Raw genomic sequence first — 14,910 nt, 5'->3', positions numbered from 1 at the left:
AAGAACCAAAGAAAGAAAAACTTGATAAATTCTGCAAAACTGAAGAGACACTCTTCAAAAGACACTATTCAGGAAATAAAAAGACAAGTTAGAGAGTAGGTAAAAACATGTGCAAGACACATTTCTAATTAAAAAAAAACAAACTTATATCCAGAATATATAAAGAATTCTCATTTGAAAACAAAAACCTGGATTTAAAATGGGCAAAAGAACACAACACTCCATGATGTGAATAAATACATGAAAAGCAGCTCAACATCAGTAGTCATTAAAAAAACACAAATTAAAAACCACAAAAGGAAAACCACTAACCACTATGAGAACTGCTAAATTTTAAGAACTGACCATATTGAGCACTGGCAAGGAGGGAGAGCAACCAGAACTTCCTTATGCTGCTGGTGGGCCTTCAAAGTGGGACAGTCACTGGAAAAACAGTTGGGTTTTCATATTTACTCACCCAAAGACCTAGCAAGTCCACTCGTATGTAGTTATTTAATCAAGAGAAATTAAAATAGATGTCCACATATACACCTGTATAGTAACGTCTATAGCAGCTTCAGTCATAATCTGGAAAAAGTAGAAACAGCCCAAACGTCCATCCATGGGTAAATTAATCAACAAATTGAAACTATGATGACAGACTTTAAAAATAAGACAGAATCAAGAACTGTGAAATCATACTTTTTGGGTTCAATTTCCAGGCTCTTCTACTTATGTGTGTCTAGTACATAAACAGTACCAATCTCACAGTGTGAATATAGAGATTAAACGAATGAACATATGCACGGCAAACTTTAAAGTGCCTGAGCTGGTTATGAGTTATTATTATTGCAATTGTTATTCTCATTAACTAGCTCTTAAATTTTTTATTATTTGTTGCCAGATACTCTGAGAAACTGCTTGGTCATTCTCTCTCTCTACCTTTTTAAAAAATGAATTATAGTAAGCAGAAGATAAATCCAACCCAAAATCCTGCCACAGATGCAGCAGAATTCTGTCTAATGCAACTTCCAAGTAACTCCTAAAATTATGACCTTTTCTCATCTCTTTGAAATTTTCTGCTGCTGCTGCTGCTGCTAAGTTGCTTCAGTCATGTCCGACTCTGTGCGACCCCTTAGATGACAGCCCACCAGGCTTCCCCATCCCTGGGATTCTCCAGGCAAGAACGCTGGAGTGGGTTGCCATTTCCTTCTCCAATGCAGGAAAGTGAAAAGTGAAAGTGAAGTCACTCAGTTGTGTCCGACTCTTAGCGACCCCATGGACTGCAGCCTACCAGGCTCCTCCGTCCACGGGCATTCTATAATACAAGCAACAAGTATCATAACTCAAATATTTTCTCTGTTCACAAAACTAAGGTGCACCTCACAAGTTCTGATATCATTTGCTTAATTTATCAGATGTCTTCTGCCACCCCTACATTAACACTTTTCCTTGTTTCTGTTATGATGAAAGCAAAAGTGTTAGTCACTCAGTTGTGTTTGACTCTGTGATTGCAAGGGCTGTAGCCCGCCAGGCTCCTCTGTCCATGGGATTTTCCAGGCAAGAATATTGGAATGGGAAGCCATTCCCTTCTCCATCTGTTATGATAGCGACTTTTAAATTCAGGCTTCCCTTAAGAGTTAACATGTTGGTTATCCACGTTAAGTACACAGCTTTAAAGAACAAAAAAGTACCAAATCTCTTTCTTCTCCATAACAACGAATAAGATAATAGGGAGAACAAATCTAGAAATTACCTATTGTTTTTCTTCGTTTACGAAATTAAACTTCTCTTCTTCCCAGAGAATCACTACTCTCCCCAGATCTTCCTTCCTTTGTTAAAGACATTGTATTAAACAAAGATTTACATAATTTCAATTCTAACCAAATATATAAAACTAATATGGGTAGCATCAGTTTAATTCACTTCAGTCGCTCAGTCAGGTCCGACTCTTTGTGACCCCATGAATTGCAGCATTCCAGGCCTCCCTGTTCATCATCAACTCCCGGAGTTCACTCAAACTCATGTCCATTGAGTTGGTGATGCCATCCGCCATCTCATCCTCTGTCGTCCCCTTTTCCTCCTGCCCCCAGTCCCTCCCAGCATCAGAATCTTTTCCAATGAGTCAACTCCGCATGAGGTGGCCAAAGTACTGGAGTTTCAGCTTTAGCATCATTCCTTCCAGAGAACACCCAGGGCTGATCTCCTTTAGAATGGACTGGTTGGATCTCCTTGCAGTCCAAGGGACTCAAGAGTCTTCTCCAACACCACAGTTCAAAAGCATCAATTCTTTGGCGCTCAGCTTTATTCACAGTCCAACTCTCACATCCACACATGATCACTGGAAAAGCCATAGCCTTGACTAGACGGACCTTTGTTGGCAAAGTAATGTCTCTGCTTTTGAATATGCTATCTAGGTTGGTCATAACTTTTCTTCCAAGGAGTAAGCATCTTTTAATTCCATGGCTGCAGTCACCATCTGCAGTGATTTTGGAGCCCCCCAAAATAAAGTCTAACAGTGTTTCCACTGGGCTGGAAGAAGCACAAGCTGGAATCAAGATTGCCGGAGAAATATCAATAACCTCAGATATGCAGATGACACCACCCTTATGACAGAAAGTGAAGAGGAACTAAAAAGCCTCTTGAGGAAAGTGAAAGAAGAGAGTGAAAAAGTTGGCTTAAAGCTCAACATTCAGAAAATGAAGATCATGGCCCCATCACTTCATGGGAAATAGATGGGTCACTTCATGGGAAATAGATGGGTAGCATAGGTGGGTCTTTAAAAATCTGGCTATGCTGGGACTTCCCTCATGGTCCAGGGGTTCAGACTCCATGCTTCTGCTGCAGGGCAGGAAGATCCCGCATGCTACGTGGTGTGGTCAAACAAATAAACAAACAAAAATCTGGCTATGCTAACTGGTGGCAACTGGTAAGACACAGAATATTTTCAAATCAAATAAGTGATACCAATATTTATAAATTATGCATCAAAATAAGATTTAATGCAAACATATTGTAGAAGCACTATCATTATCTCAAATCTTTAAAAATTTTTACAATTCATACATTTTCATTTATACCTGTTATATAACTTATGTCTAAATTATATGAAATGAACCTCTTTGCTGTGGTATTTTGTTTTGTTAGTCATTCATACAGTTTAACCTATATACCACCTGAATGAGTAACTGTCATACAATTTTAAAAAACAAAAACCCCCACAGATTTCCCAAGTGCTTTCCACCTTCCTTCTTTCCTCTGGTACTGTACAATCTGTAATGAGCAGATTTCAAGCAACACCTAATGGCATCACATAACTTTAAGAGTAGCATAAAAGAAACATAAACAATAAAATCAAAGGATTTCCTCTTCCAACACAATTATTTACTGTTAATTTCCAATATTTACAAGATATAAATAGTGGTACCCTACATACTTCCAAAGGATTACAATTAAGAAATAGATTATTTCTTGAAATATTAAATTGGTATTTATTCTGAACCAAAGCAATTAAATATTGATAAATAAACCAAACTAGATACTTTCCTAGATACTACTTTGTAACAGGCTGAGCCCTAAAGGAAACATGCTGGTTTCTTTGAGAAGTACATCAAAATACTACAGTTGGATCAACTATTTTGGTTGTCTTTAAAAGCTACTTTCATTATCAATAATAGAAAAATTATTTCCAAACACACACTAAATTTCATCACCATAAACCAAAGGCGGGAAACCCCAAAGCATATACAACAAGAAGCACTGTTTCAGAGAACAGAGCGGTACCTACCTCATGCACTAGAGCAAGTGAGGTCTGCTTGAAGCTTCGCCCTCTACTGGCCATCAGTCGATTCAATGGTTTGCCATCTTTACTCTGATACATTGAAATATCATAACAAAATAACATACCACCTTAAAAAAAAGAAATATAAAAACACTGCTTATGGAAAAACGTCATTAATTAGGTTCTCAGTAGTCGATATTCAATCTGGATAGAGACACTTAGAAATTAAAAGAATATGCTAAGCAAATTATTATTTTTTTAAACTGTCAGTACAGGAAAGAAAAAACAGAAGAGCTATAAGAAGTTAGCATCTTGAAACTACAGAGGAGTGTTATTCATTTGTAAATAAATGAGAAAATTTCAAATCATGTTTAAATTTTGTTAACTGTTACTTCTAGAGATTCTATTAACTTTCCTTAAAAAATAAATCTCAATTAAAGAGAAATGCTTATGCATGCCAGTCTTTGTGAACTCCTGATAATATGGGTTCCTTTAGTTTACACCCATAAGACTAGTTTTCCATCATACCTATACTCAAATACATTCACTCTCCCTTTCTCCTCCCCTCCGCCATCTGTTACCCTTCTCCCAATCCTTCCTACTCTGCTTAACTAAATTGAACTTCCAGCATTAGCTGACCCCATGTCAGTTACAAAGCAAAGGCAGGCAGCCAAACACTAGAGTATGAGTTAGGGTAGTCTTGGACCTTATCTGGGTGATTCTGAGCCAAGGAGAAGACATATTCAAGGACTAAGACACTAAAACAGAAAAAATTACCTTTAAAAATATCTTTTCCTGAAGTATAATAGAGAAGAGTGAACATAAGCATACTGCTCTATGGATTTTTACAAACTGAACAAAAGTGTAATCAGTACCCAGATCAAGAAGCAAAACACTGTTAACATCTTAGAAGCCCTTCCTCATGTCTCATTCCAATCATGTCCACCCCCAGCCCAAAGATAACAACTTTCTAGCAAACTTTGGAGAAGGAAATGGCAACCCACTCCAGTACCCTTGCCTGGAGAATCCCATGGAGGGAGGAGCCTGGTAGGTTACAGTCCATGGAGTGGTACTTTACACAATTGGAATCAGGCTGCACACTTTTATATCTGACTTCTTTCACTTAACATAATCATTGTGAGAATCATTCATATTGTTATTGGCAGTTGTAGTATATGCATTGTCATTATTGAATAACACTCCATAATGTGCACATACCACAATTTTACTGTCAATAGGCATTTAGATAGCTTCTATCCCTTCTACAGGTGATCTTTTAGACCCAGGAATCGAATGGGGGTCTCCTGCGTGGCAGGTGGATTCTTTACCAGCTGAGCTACCAGGGAAGCTCAGCAACTAAAATAAGTTTAAAGAAAGTGAGAAAGTGAAGTCGCTCAGTTGAGTCCGATTCTTTGAGACTCCATGGACTGTAACCTACCAGGCCCCTCCCTCCATGGGATTCTCCAGGCAAGGGTACTGGAGTGGGTTGCCATTTCCTTCTCCAAAAATAAGTTTGAATGAATGCATGAAAGTGCTCAGTCGTGTCTGACTCTTTGCGACCCCGTGGACTGTAGCCCACCAGGCTCTTCCATCCATGGGATTCTCCAGGCAAGGGTACTGGAGTGGGTTGCCATTTCCTTCTCCGAAAATAAGTTTCAGATCAGATCAGATCAGTCACTCAGTCGTGTCCTACCCTTTGCGACCCCATGAATCGCAGCACGCCAGGCCTCCCTGTCCATCACCAACTCCCGGAGTTCACTCAGACTCACGTCCATAGAGTCAGTGATGCCATCCAGCCATCTCATCCTCTGTCGTCCCCTTCTCCTCCTGCCCCCAATCCCTCCCAGCATCAGAGTCTTTTCCAATGAGTCAACTCTTTGCATGAGGTGGCCAAAGTACTGGAGTTTCAGCTTTAGCATCATTCCTTCCAAAGAAATCCCAGGGCTGATCTCCTTTAGAATGGACTGGTTGGATCTCCTTGCAGTCCAAGGGACTCTCAAGAGTCTTCTCCAACACCACAGTTCAAAAGCATCAATTTTTCGGTGCTCAGCCTTCTTCACAGTCCAACTCTCACATGACCACAGGAAAAACCATAGCCTTGACTAGACAAACCTTTGTTGGTAAAGTAATGTCTCTGCTTTTGAATATCCTATCTAGGTTGGTAAGTTTAGGGCTACTCAAATAATGCTGCAGTGAATATTATTATGTCTTTTGGTGACTTAATTTGGGCTTATTCCTAAGAATGAAATAGGTAGGTAACAGAGTATGAATTTATTCAGTATAAATTGTCCAAGTGGTTCTACTAACCTACATTCCCAACAGCAATTCTGTTTACTCCACATATTTATCAATACTTTGTATTTTCCATTTTTTTTTCATCTTAGCCATAGCATTAGGTCTGCTGTGGTATCTTACCGTGGTTTTAATTTGCACTTCTCAGATGACTAATGAAGTTGATCATCTAATCATATGTTCATCAGACATTTGTATACCCTCTTTTTTTCCTCTCTTTTTTTAAAAAAATTTTTATTGGAGGCTAATTACTTTACAATATTTCTGTGGTACACTGACATGAATCAGCCATGGGTGTACATGTGCTCCCCATCCTGAAACCCCCTCCCACTTCCCTCCCCATCCCGTCCCTCAGGGTCATCCCAGTGTACCGGCCCTGAGCGCCCTGTCTCATGCCTCGAACCTGGACTGGCGATCTATTTCACATATGGTAATATACATGTTTCAATGATATTCTCTCAGATCATCCCATCCTCGCCTTCTCCCACAGAGTCCAAAAGTCTGTTCTTTACAGCTGTGTCTCTTTTGCTGTTTCGAATATAGGGTCATCATCACCGTGTTTCTAAATTCCATATATATGTGTTAATATACTGTGTACACCCTCTTTTTGAAGGGTAAACTCAATTCTTTTCCCTGTTTTTCAACTGTCTTTTTCTTACTGATTTTTAAAAATTCTTTACATATTCTAGATACAAGTTCTAAAAATACTTGTCTTCTGTGCCTTGCCTTTTCACTCTCTTAATGGTATACTTTCATTAACACATGCTTGTGATTTTAATATAATTTTTATTTTTCAGAAAGATCCTCCCTTTTCTCTCCAGCACCACAGTATCACCTTTGTAACAAGTCTAGTGACCTTGCATATGGAGGTCTGCTTCTGTACACTCCATACTCTTCCACTAGTCAGTTGGCCTGTTTGTGCATCAGTACCACACTGTCAATTATCATGGTTTCATAATAGGTCTGGACATCTGGTAATGTAGATCCATCTATTTTGTTTTTGTTCTCCACGCTTACCTTGGCCATTATTGGTATTTTGCGATTCCACACACATTTCAGAATCAGTCTGTCAATTTCCAAAAACCTACTGGGATGTGGATTGGGCTGGGTTGAAACAACATATTAGCTTGGAGAGAGCTGACATTTTTACAGCATGGTGTCTTCTGGTCCATAAATACTTTATATAACTCAATTTATTCGAATTTCTTTAACTTTTCTCCATAGTATTTTATAGCATACAGTATAAGGATTTTATACAATTCTTGTTAAATTTATTCTGGGTACTTGATGGTTTTTGGTACTGGTATAAATGATACAATTTTTAAGTTTCATTTTTGTTATGTATATACAAATATACAATTCATTTTTATATGATCTTTGTACAAAGTAATCTTAATTCATTTATTAATCCTAATTAGTCTGCAGATTATTTTGGGTTTTCTATGTACACAATCATGTCATCAACAAATAATGACTACTTTATCTCTTCCTTTCTAATCTGTATGACTTTTATTTCTTTTTCTTGGCTCATTACACTAGCTATGGCTTCCATTACAATACTGAATAATAGTGGTAACAACAAGCATCCATATCTTTTCCCCCAATCTCAAGGAGTGAAAGTTTCATTATTTCAGCATTAAGTACAAAGATGGCATTGTAGATGTTCTTTATCAGAATAAAAGAAGTTCTATTCAGAGCTTAATGAGAGTCTTTTATGTAACATGAATAGGAGCTAAGTTTTTCAAAGGCTTTTTCTACATCTATTGAGGTCATCTAAAGATTATACTGCCTTTTTGCTATTAATGTAATAAATTATATTGATTTTCAAACATTAAATTAACCCCACTAATTATTATTTATTTTCCTTTGTATGTACTGCTGAATTCCATTTTCTAACATATTTTGGGGAGATTTTCGCAACTATGTTCATGGAAAAGAGTGGCTTTTAATATTCCCTTCTGATATTCGGTATTAAGGTTATGCTGACCTCATCTAGGAGGGTTCTTTTTTTCCCTCCTATATTAGAGTTTATAAAGATCCTTGTTATTTCTTTCTTAATTTTTTTGAAAAATTCACCAAAGAAGCATCTGCACCTAAGGTTTCTTTGTGGGAAGGTTCTTACAGACTCAATTTCTTTAATACTAATACTAATATCCAATTTCAAACTATTCATATAGTCTAGTCTGCTTTCTGTCAGTTCTGCAGTTTTATATTTTGACGAACTTCTATGTCTCATCTAAACTGTGAAATTCACTGGCTAAAAGTTCTTCATAATTTTTTTGAATGCTATGGGGTCTGAAATGCTGTCTCGTTTGTTGTTCCTAGTATAGGTAATCTATATTTCTGTTCAAACTTACAATGGTTTTATCAATTCTTTTCAACTTTCCAAAGAGTCAATGTTTGGCTTTGCTGGTTTTATTTTTTTATGTGTTTTCTATTTTCATTGATTTTTATTCTTATATTTATTATTCTTTCCTTTATAATTTAAGTTTAATTCACTGTTATTTTCCATTTTTCTTGAAATAGAAGCTTTAATTATCATTGATTTTCCTTTCCTTTTCTTTTTTCAGTATTTGCTTTAAAGGTATGAATTTCCCACTAACACTGTTTCAGTTGCATCCCACAAGTTGTAATTTGGCTTATTTCCATTATCATTCAGTTCAAAATATTTTCTGATTTCCATTTTGATTTTTCCTTTGATCCATGGGTGATCTATATTATTCAATTTCTAGGCTAGTGGAATTTCCAGGCTAGTTATTACAGACTCAATGACTTCAATATTTTGAAATTTGTTGAAGTTTATGATCTGCCATATGATCATTCTGATAAGTTGCCAAACTACAGTTTGTGTGTGTGTGTGTTAAGTCACTTCAGTCATGTCTGACTCTTGGCAACGCCATGAACTATACAGCCCGTCAGGCTCTTCTGTCCATGGGGATTTTCCAGGCAAGAATACTGGAGTGGGTTGCCATTTCCTCCTCCAGGAGGTTTCCATTTCCTCCTTATCAGTGTATATAAAGAAATCTTAAAAATCAACAAGAAGACAAATAACCCAATGTACAGTTCCAGTTCAGTTCAGTCACTCAGTCGTGTCCGACTCTTTGCAACCCCATGAATCGCAGCACGCCAGGCCTCCCTGTCCATCACCAACTCCCGGAGTTCACTCAGACTCACGTCCATTGAATCAGTGATGCTATCCAGCCATCTCATCCTCTGTCGTCCCCTTCTCCTCCTGCCCCCAATCCCTCCCAGCATCAGAGTCTTTTCCAATGAGTCAACTCTTTGCATGAGGTGGCCAAAGTACTGGAGTTTCAGCTTTAGCATCATTCCTTCCAAAGAAATCCCAGGGCTCATCTCCTTCAGAATGGACTGGTTGGATCTCCTTGCAGTCCAAGGGACTCTCAAGAGTCTTCTCCAACACCACAGTTCAAAAGCATCAATTCTTCGGTGCTCAGCTTTCTTCATAGTCCAACTCTCGCATCCATACATGACCACAGGAAAAACCATAGCCTTGACTAGACGGACCTTTGTTGGCAAAGTAATGTCTCTGCTTTTGAATATGCTATCTAGGTTGGTCATAACTTTCCTTCCAAGGAGTAAGCATCTTTTAATTTCATGGCTGCAGTCACCATCTGCAGTGATTTTGGAGCCCCCCAAAATAGTCTGACACTGTTTCCAGTTTCCCCATCTATTTCCTATGAAGTGATGGGACCAGATGCCATGATCTTCATTTTCTGAATGTTGAGCTTTAAGCCAACTTTTTCACTCTCCACTTTCACTTTCATCAAGAGGCTTTTGAGTTCCTCTTCACTTTCTGCCATAAGGGTGGTGTTATCTGCATATCTGACTTAAAAGCATATAAATTATATCACTATAAGATACAATGTTCCATGCATCACTTAAGTAAAGTTTGTTCAGGGTATTGTTCATATATTTTGTGAACTTGATTTTTCGTCTGCTTATTCATCAAGTCATTGAAGAACATGTTTTAGAGTTTCCTACTAGTATTATGGATTTGTCTATTTAGTTAGTTCTAATTTTTTGTCATGTAGTTTGAACTCTGCTATTTTGTGTACACTGATTTGAATTGTGATGCCTTCCTGATATACTGACTGCTTTATCTCCATGTAATATTCCCTTCCTTTCTAGTTTCTTCCTTTTTCAAATGCCTAGAACTGTTTCCCTGTATACTGGATGGTAATGAAAGAACCACAGAAATTCTAAATGATGTTATTTTTTTATCTGAGAGGAGTTTCTCCTCTGTTAGGCAGAGTGAAGGACTGACCATCTCAACTGAATTAGGGATTTAACTGAGCCAGGCTTGATTATAGCTTTGGTAAATCTCAGTCTACCTCTGGTTCAACCCTGTTTCTAGGGCACACCTTCTTCAAGATTTTCAACTGACAGCCTAATCGGTCTTTGATTCTTCAGTATGGGAAGATTACGGGAGATTCAGAGATTTCCATCTGTCCTCAGAAGTTTTCAGGTTACCTTTTAAATTCCCATCCCACAAAGCTTCAAAATTTGACAAATACCTTAAGGGAGAAACATGCCGTGTGCTTAAAGTCCCTCCAGCTCAGTTTTGTCACTAGGGTTACCACAAAAATGTCAGGATCTCTGTTGGTTTCTCTGCCTCCTGTATCACCCTCTTGTTAAGGTCAAGCCTGAATTTCAGCCTCTAACTGAGGCCAAAATGAGTAAAGGCAACCAGGTGAAAAGACCTGTAGATCTCCAGTATCAACTCACTATTTGGGTACTTGGTTTTCAGGCCCATTCTCCTAGTCAGTCTTTGTTTTCCAAGTACTGTAAGACTGGAGACCACTGCCTTTCAGAAGCATCAGCCTAGCTCTTTAACTTTCAGTGCAAACTCCAAACTCACCAAATATCTCAAGAGGAAAATCTCCAGTTTGTCACCTATGTTAGTTAGAATCTTCAGAAAAACAGAACTAACAAGATATGTATAGATATAGATATGCAGATAAGCAAGTAGAGATTTTTTTTTTTCGCAATTGATTCACAAGAATTTTGAGGCTGAGAGGTCCCACAATCTTCTGTCTGCAAACGAGAGAACCAGGAAAGACAGTGGTGTAATTCAGTCTGAGTCAGGAAGCCCAAGAACCAGGAGCACCACCGTCCAAAGGCAGGAGAAGATGGATCTCCCAGCTTCACCCTTCCTCTGTCTTTTCATTCTATTCAGGTCTTCAATGGTGTGGATGTTGCCGACCCACACTGATGATCTTTACTCAGTCTGCCGACTCAAATGCTAACCTCTTCTGGAAACTCACGTACAGACACACTCAGAATCATATTTATCAGTTATCTGAGCGTCATTTAGCCCAATTAAGATGATACGTAAAATTAATCACCACATCACCCTAGTCCCTTGATGCCACTAAAAGCTTTACTGGTTTTCTGGCCTCCAACAGGCCTCTGCCTGAGCCAATTCCCAGTTCCAGTCCACAACCAAAATGGGTGAACATCCCCTATGAGGTGGGGGCCAGTGCGTGGGGCAGGGAACAACCTAAAAAAATCAGAAACCTCTAAAATGTTCCCCCTATTCTGTAATTTCAGTCTATCTCTTCTTTGCTTTTATTTATGTCTTTGCTTCTGCAGTTCTCTAAATGGCTTTAAGATGTGATTCATATTTGTAATTTATCCAGTGTGTCTAGATGTGGGCAGCAGCAGCAATGCCTTTCCACGCCCAATCACATCCTACTTGGAAGAGAAGCTTAAATCAGTACATTAAAAACCTACACACTGATGTATCGCTTACCCGCAAGGCCAGGTTTCAAACCTGGCTGCTTGTTTGTTTCGTACATTTTCAACATAAAATTGGGGATTCCTGCTACAGTCTTTCCTTGATCTAAGCGGGCACCTCCTTTCAATGCAGAGTGATACACCCCACGGGGCATATTCACCATTTCTTGCTTCACAAGTGATGTAAAAAATTCCTCCAAAGCTGAAAGAAATAAAAGGAGATCAAAAGTAAATATCGTATGCTAGAAGAGAAACATTCATTCTTAAGTCATATACACACACCCACAAAAACAACAACTTAGCTATATTTTAGATCAAATTTCATGAAGTAAAAGAACAAGTCTTGATTCTCATCCCATTCTTAGTCTTCCTAAAACCAGAACATGGCACTCAGTTATGCAAGTTTAAAAACCTGGTCATTCTTAATTCCTCTTTCTCATAGTTTGTATATGTAATTCATTAGCAAGTCCTTTTAGATCTATCTTTTAAAATATATCTCAAATCCACCCCTTTCCATTTTTACTGCTACTTGCCCAGTCATTATCTTCTCTTTTTCTCATTTGGATGAATTTAAAAACTTGTTTCTTGATTTCTTCTCCTCATGACTACTCCTCCAAACCAGCCTCTACTCCAAAGCTAGAATTTTATGTCATTTCCATCTCTAACACCTTCTGGTGTTTCACTGTCCACAGAACAACATCAAAGCTTCCTATGACTCGGCCCCCGACTCTCCTGACTACATCTCTACCACCTGCCTGCCTTCCTTCCTAGCTATGTTAAAGGCACATTTTCACATGGGCTTTACTCCATTCCTCAATAACACAAAGCTCATACCTAAGACAAGGCCACTGCACTTGCTATTCCTTCTACCTGGAACACACTAATCCTTTATTGCCATGTGACTGGCTCTTTCTTATCATTTAGAAAGAGCCTTTTATGACTGTCCTTCATTGTGTAGTAATATCAGTACACTTATTTTTAAAAACGAATTCATTATTTATTTGTGTTCCTTCTAATTAAGCCCAAGATCCTTATTGCTTGACATCTTTACTTATTATAAGGGAATATAGTGATCCAGGACCAGAAGACGACAGGATATTCAAGCAAAATACTTGATTAACACTATAGGTTTATATTCAAGTGTTATTTTCCCAAGGACCACTAGAGGTTGCCCAATGCAGAACAAAAACAGCAACAAAAAAATAAAGCTAAACAATTCATAAGGGAAACAAAAAAGGAAACCACTGCATGTGCCTCTTCTTCTTTTTTTTTTCTAATTTTATTTTATTTTTAATCTTTACATAATTGTATTAGTTTTGCCAAATATCAAAATGAATCCGCCACAGGTATACATGTGTTCCCCATCCCGAACCCTCCTCCCTCCTCCCTCCTCATACCATCCCTCTGGGTCGTCCCAGTGCACCAGCCCCAAGCATCCAGTATCGTGCATCGAACCTGGACTGGCAACTCGTTTCCTACATGATATTTTACATGTTTCAATGCCATTCTCCCAAATCTTCCCACCCTCTCCCTCTCCCACAGAGTCCATAAGACTGTTCTATATAGGAAGAAAAAGCAAGAGTCCACCCACCTGAACTAGAATTTCATTCTGAACAGGTCTAAATGTCCCCTTTAAAAGACCACAGTTAAATTAAAGGCAGCAAATACTCACGGAACATGGATTACATACCCAGTCCTGTCATTCTTATATAGAGCCTTTCTAGGCACAACCAAGCTTCTCCATTCAAAGTCCAGAGAACACCTATGTTGTAAGTTTTCCATTTTGCCCTCCAGATCCACCCTCCCAACCCTGCTCTGTGCCCTGGAAGAATAACCTTTCACAACAGCATCACTAGGCTCCCTTGTCCTCTGGCTTTCAGCTGGCTTCACTCAATGGGAGATACTGGTAGGAGATCAGAGGCTGAGAACAGAGGTGAGGGCATGTTGCTCCCTAGACATCCTCCTGCAGGACTGCTCCAGGATGCCTGTATCACTCTTTTGAAGGTCCTGACTCCCCTTGCTGCTGCTGCTGCTGCTAAGTCGCTTCAGTCGTGTCTGACTCTGTGCGGCCCCATAGATGGCCTCCCACCAGGCTCCCCCGTCCCTGGGATTCTCCAGGCAAGAACACTGGAGTGGGTTGCCATTTCCTTCTCCAATGCATGAAAGTGAAAAGTGAAAGGGAAGTTGCTCAGTTGTGTCCGACTCCTAGCAACCCCATGGACTGCAGCCTACCAGGCTCCTCCGTCCATGGGATTCTCCAGGCAAGAGTACAAAGTGGGGTGCCATTGCCTTCTCCGCCTGACTCCCCTTAGGCAGACCTATTTATGACACAGAAGCTCTCTCTTATTCTCGTAACTATTACCTTCCTTTACCTCTTAGGCTGAGAGACATTTGCCATTCTGAGATGATCCACTATTGCTTGTGAATTTTCTTTAACCTTGACTGCACACCTTTAAGCAGTCCTTTATTAAACTCTCAACTATTCCCTCTGAATTTCCTGTGAAGACCCTGACCAATATATCATCTGAATGAAAAATGTGGGTAATTTGCATTGGCAGGTCACATATCCCAAGTCCTATATACACGACCACATGAATAACTGCTTCAAGCTGGGAGGAGTCTAGACTTTTCAGAATGTACCTAAGAATTATGTGCTTGTGAGGACAGAAGGGATCCTATTCTGGTAAAAGATAATATATGCCAAGAGATAAGTATACATCTCCACATAGACTAACCCAGAAATGAAAATTTGTCTATTTGTCAGGCACTTCAGAGAACTAAGGCCTAATAATTTCAGGCCTGAGAGCAGTTTAAATGAAAGTAAAATACCATGCATGCAACTGATATGTACAGTACCATCCGTCCCAAGTTGCTAGCTTGAAAAAGCTAACAACTAGGAATTTTCCCCATTGTCTTTGAACCTTGCCCTAGTCTCTTCCTTCCAGATGATCAAGTGAGGATTTGAAAAGAGCTGTAGGACACAGAGTGTTAGATATAAAACAAATGTCTTCCAACAGATGAGGACATAGACAAACTATGGTACATTTTATGTGCGTGTGAAGTCGGTTCAGTCGTGTTCGACTCTTGGTGACCCTGTGGAC

General features: G+C 39.0%; 1 protein-coding gene across 2 annotated transcripts in view; it reads right to left on the bottom strand.

Annotated features, from left to right (window-relative positions):
* FOCAD (focadhesin) overlaps window positions 1–14,910 on the bottom strand; it is a 307,210-nt gene that overhangs the window by 100,532 nt on the left and 191,768 nt on the right. For both annotated transcript variants that reach the window (XM_005898491.2, XM_070375958.1), the window contains 2 exons: window positions 11,826–12,011; window positions 3,767–3,888 (listed from right to left, as the gene is read on the bottom strand). In XM_005898491.2, the coding sequence (XP_005898553.2) occupies window positions 3,767–3,888; window positions 11,826–12,011 (308 nt within the window). The remainder of the gene's footprint in view (window positions 1–3,766; window positions 3,889–11,825; window positions 12,012–14,910) is intronic.

The sequence above is a fragment of the Bos mutus genome, chromosome 8 (genome assembly GCF_027580195.1).
Source record: "Bos mutus isolate GX-2022 chromosome 8, NWIPB_WYAK_1.1, whole genome shotgun sequence".
In the NCBI taxonomy this organism is placed as follows: domain Eukaryota; kingdom Metazoa; phylum Chordata; class Mammalia; order Artiodactyla; family Bovidae; genus Bos; species Bos mutus.
The sequence above is the reverse complement of the archived record's forward strand: the minus strand, read 5'-3'. Positions and strand labels throughout refer to the sequence as shown.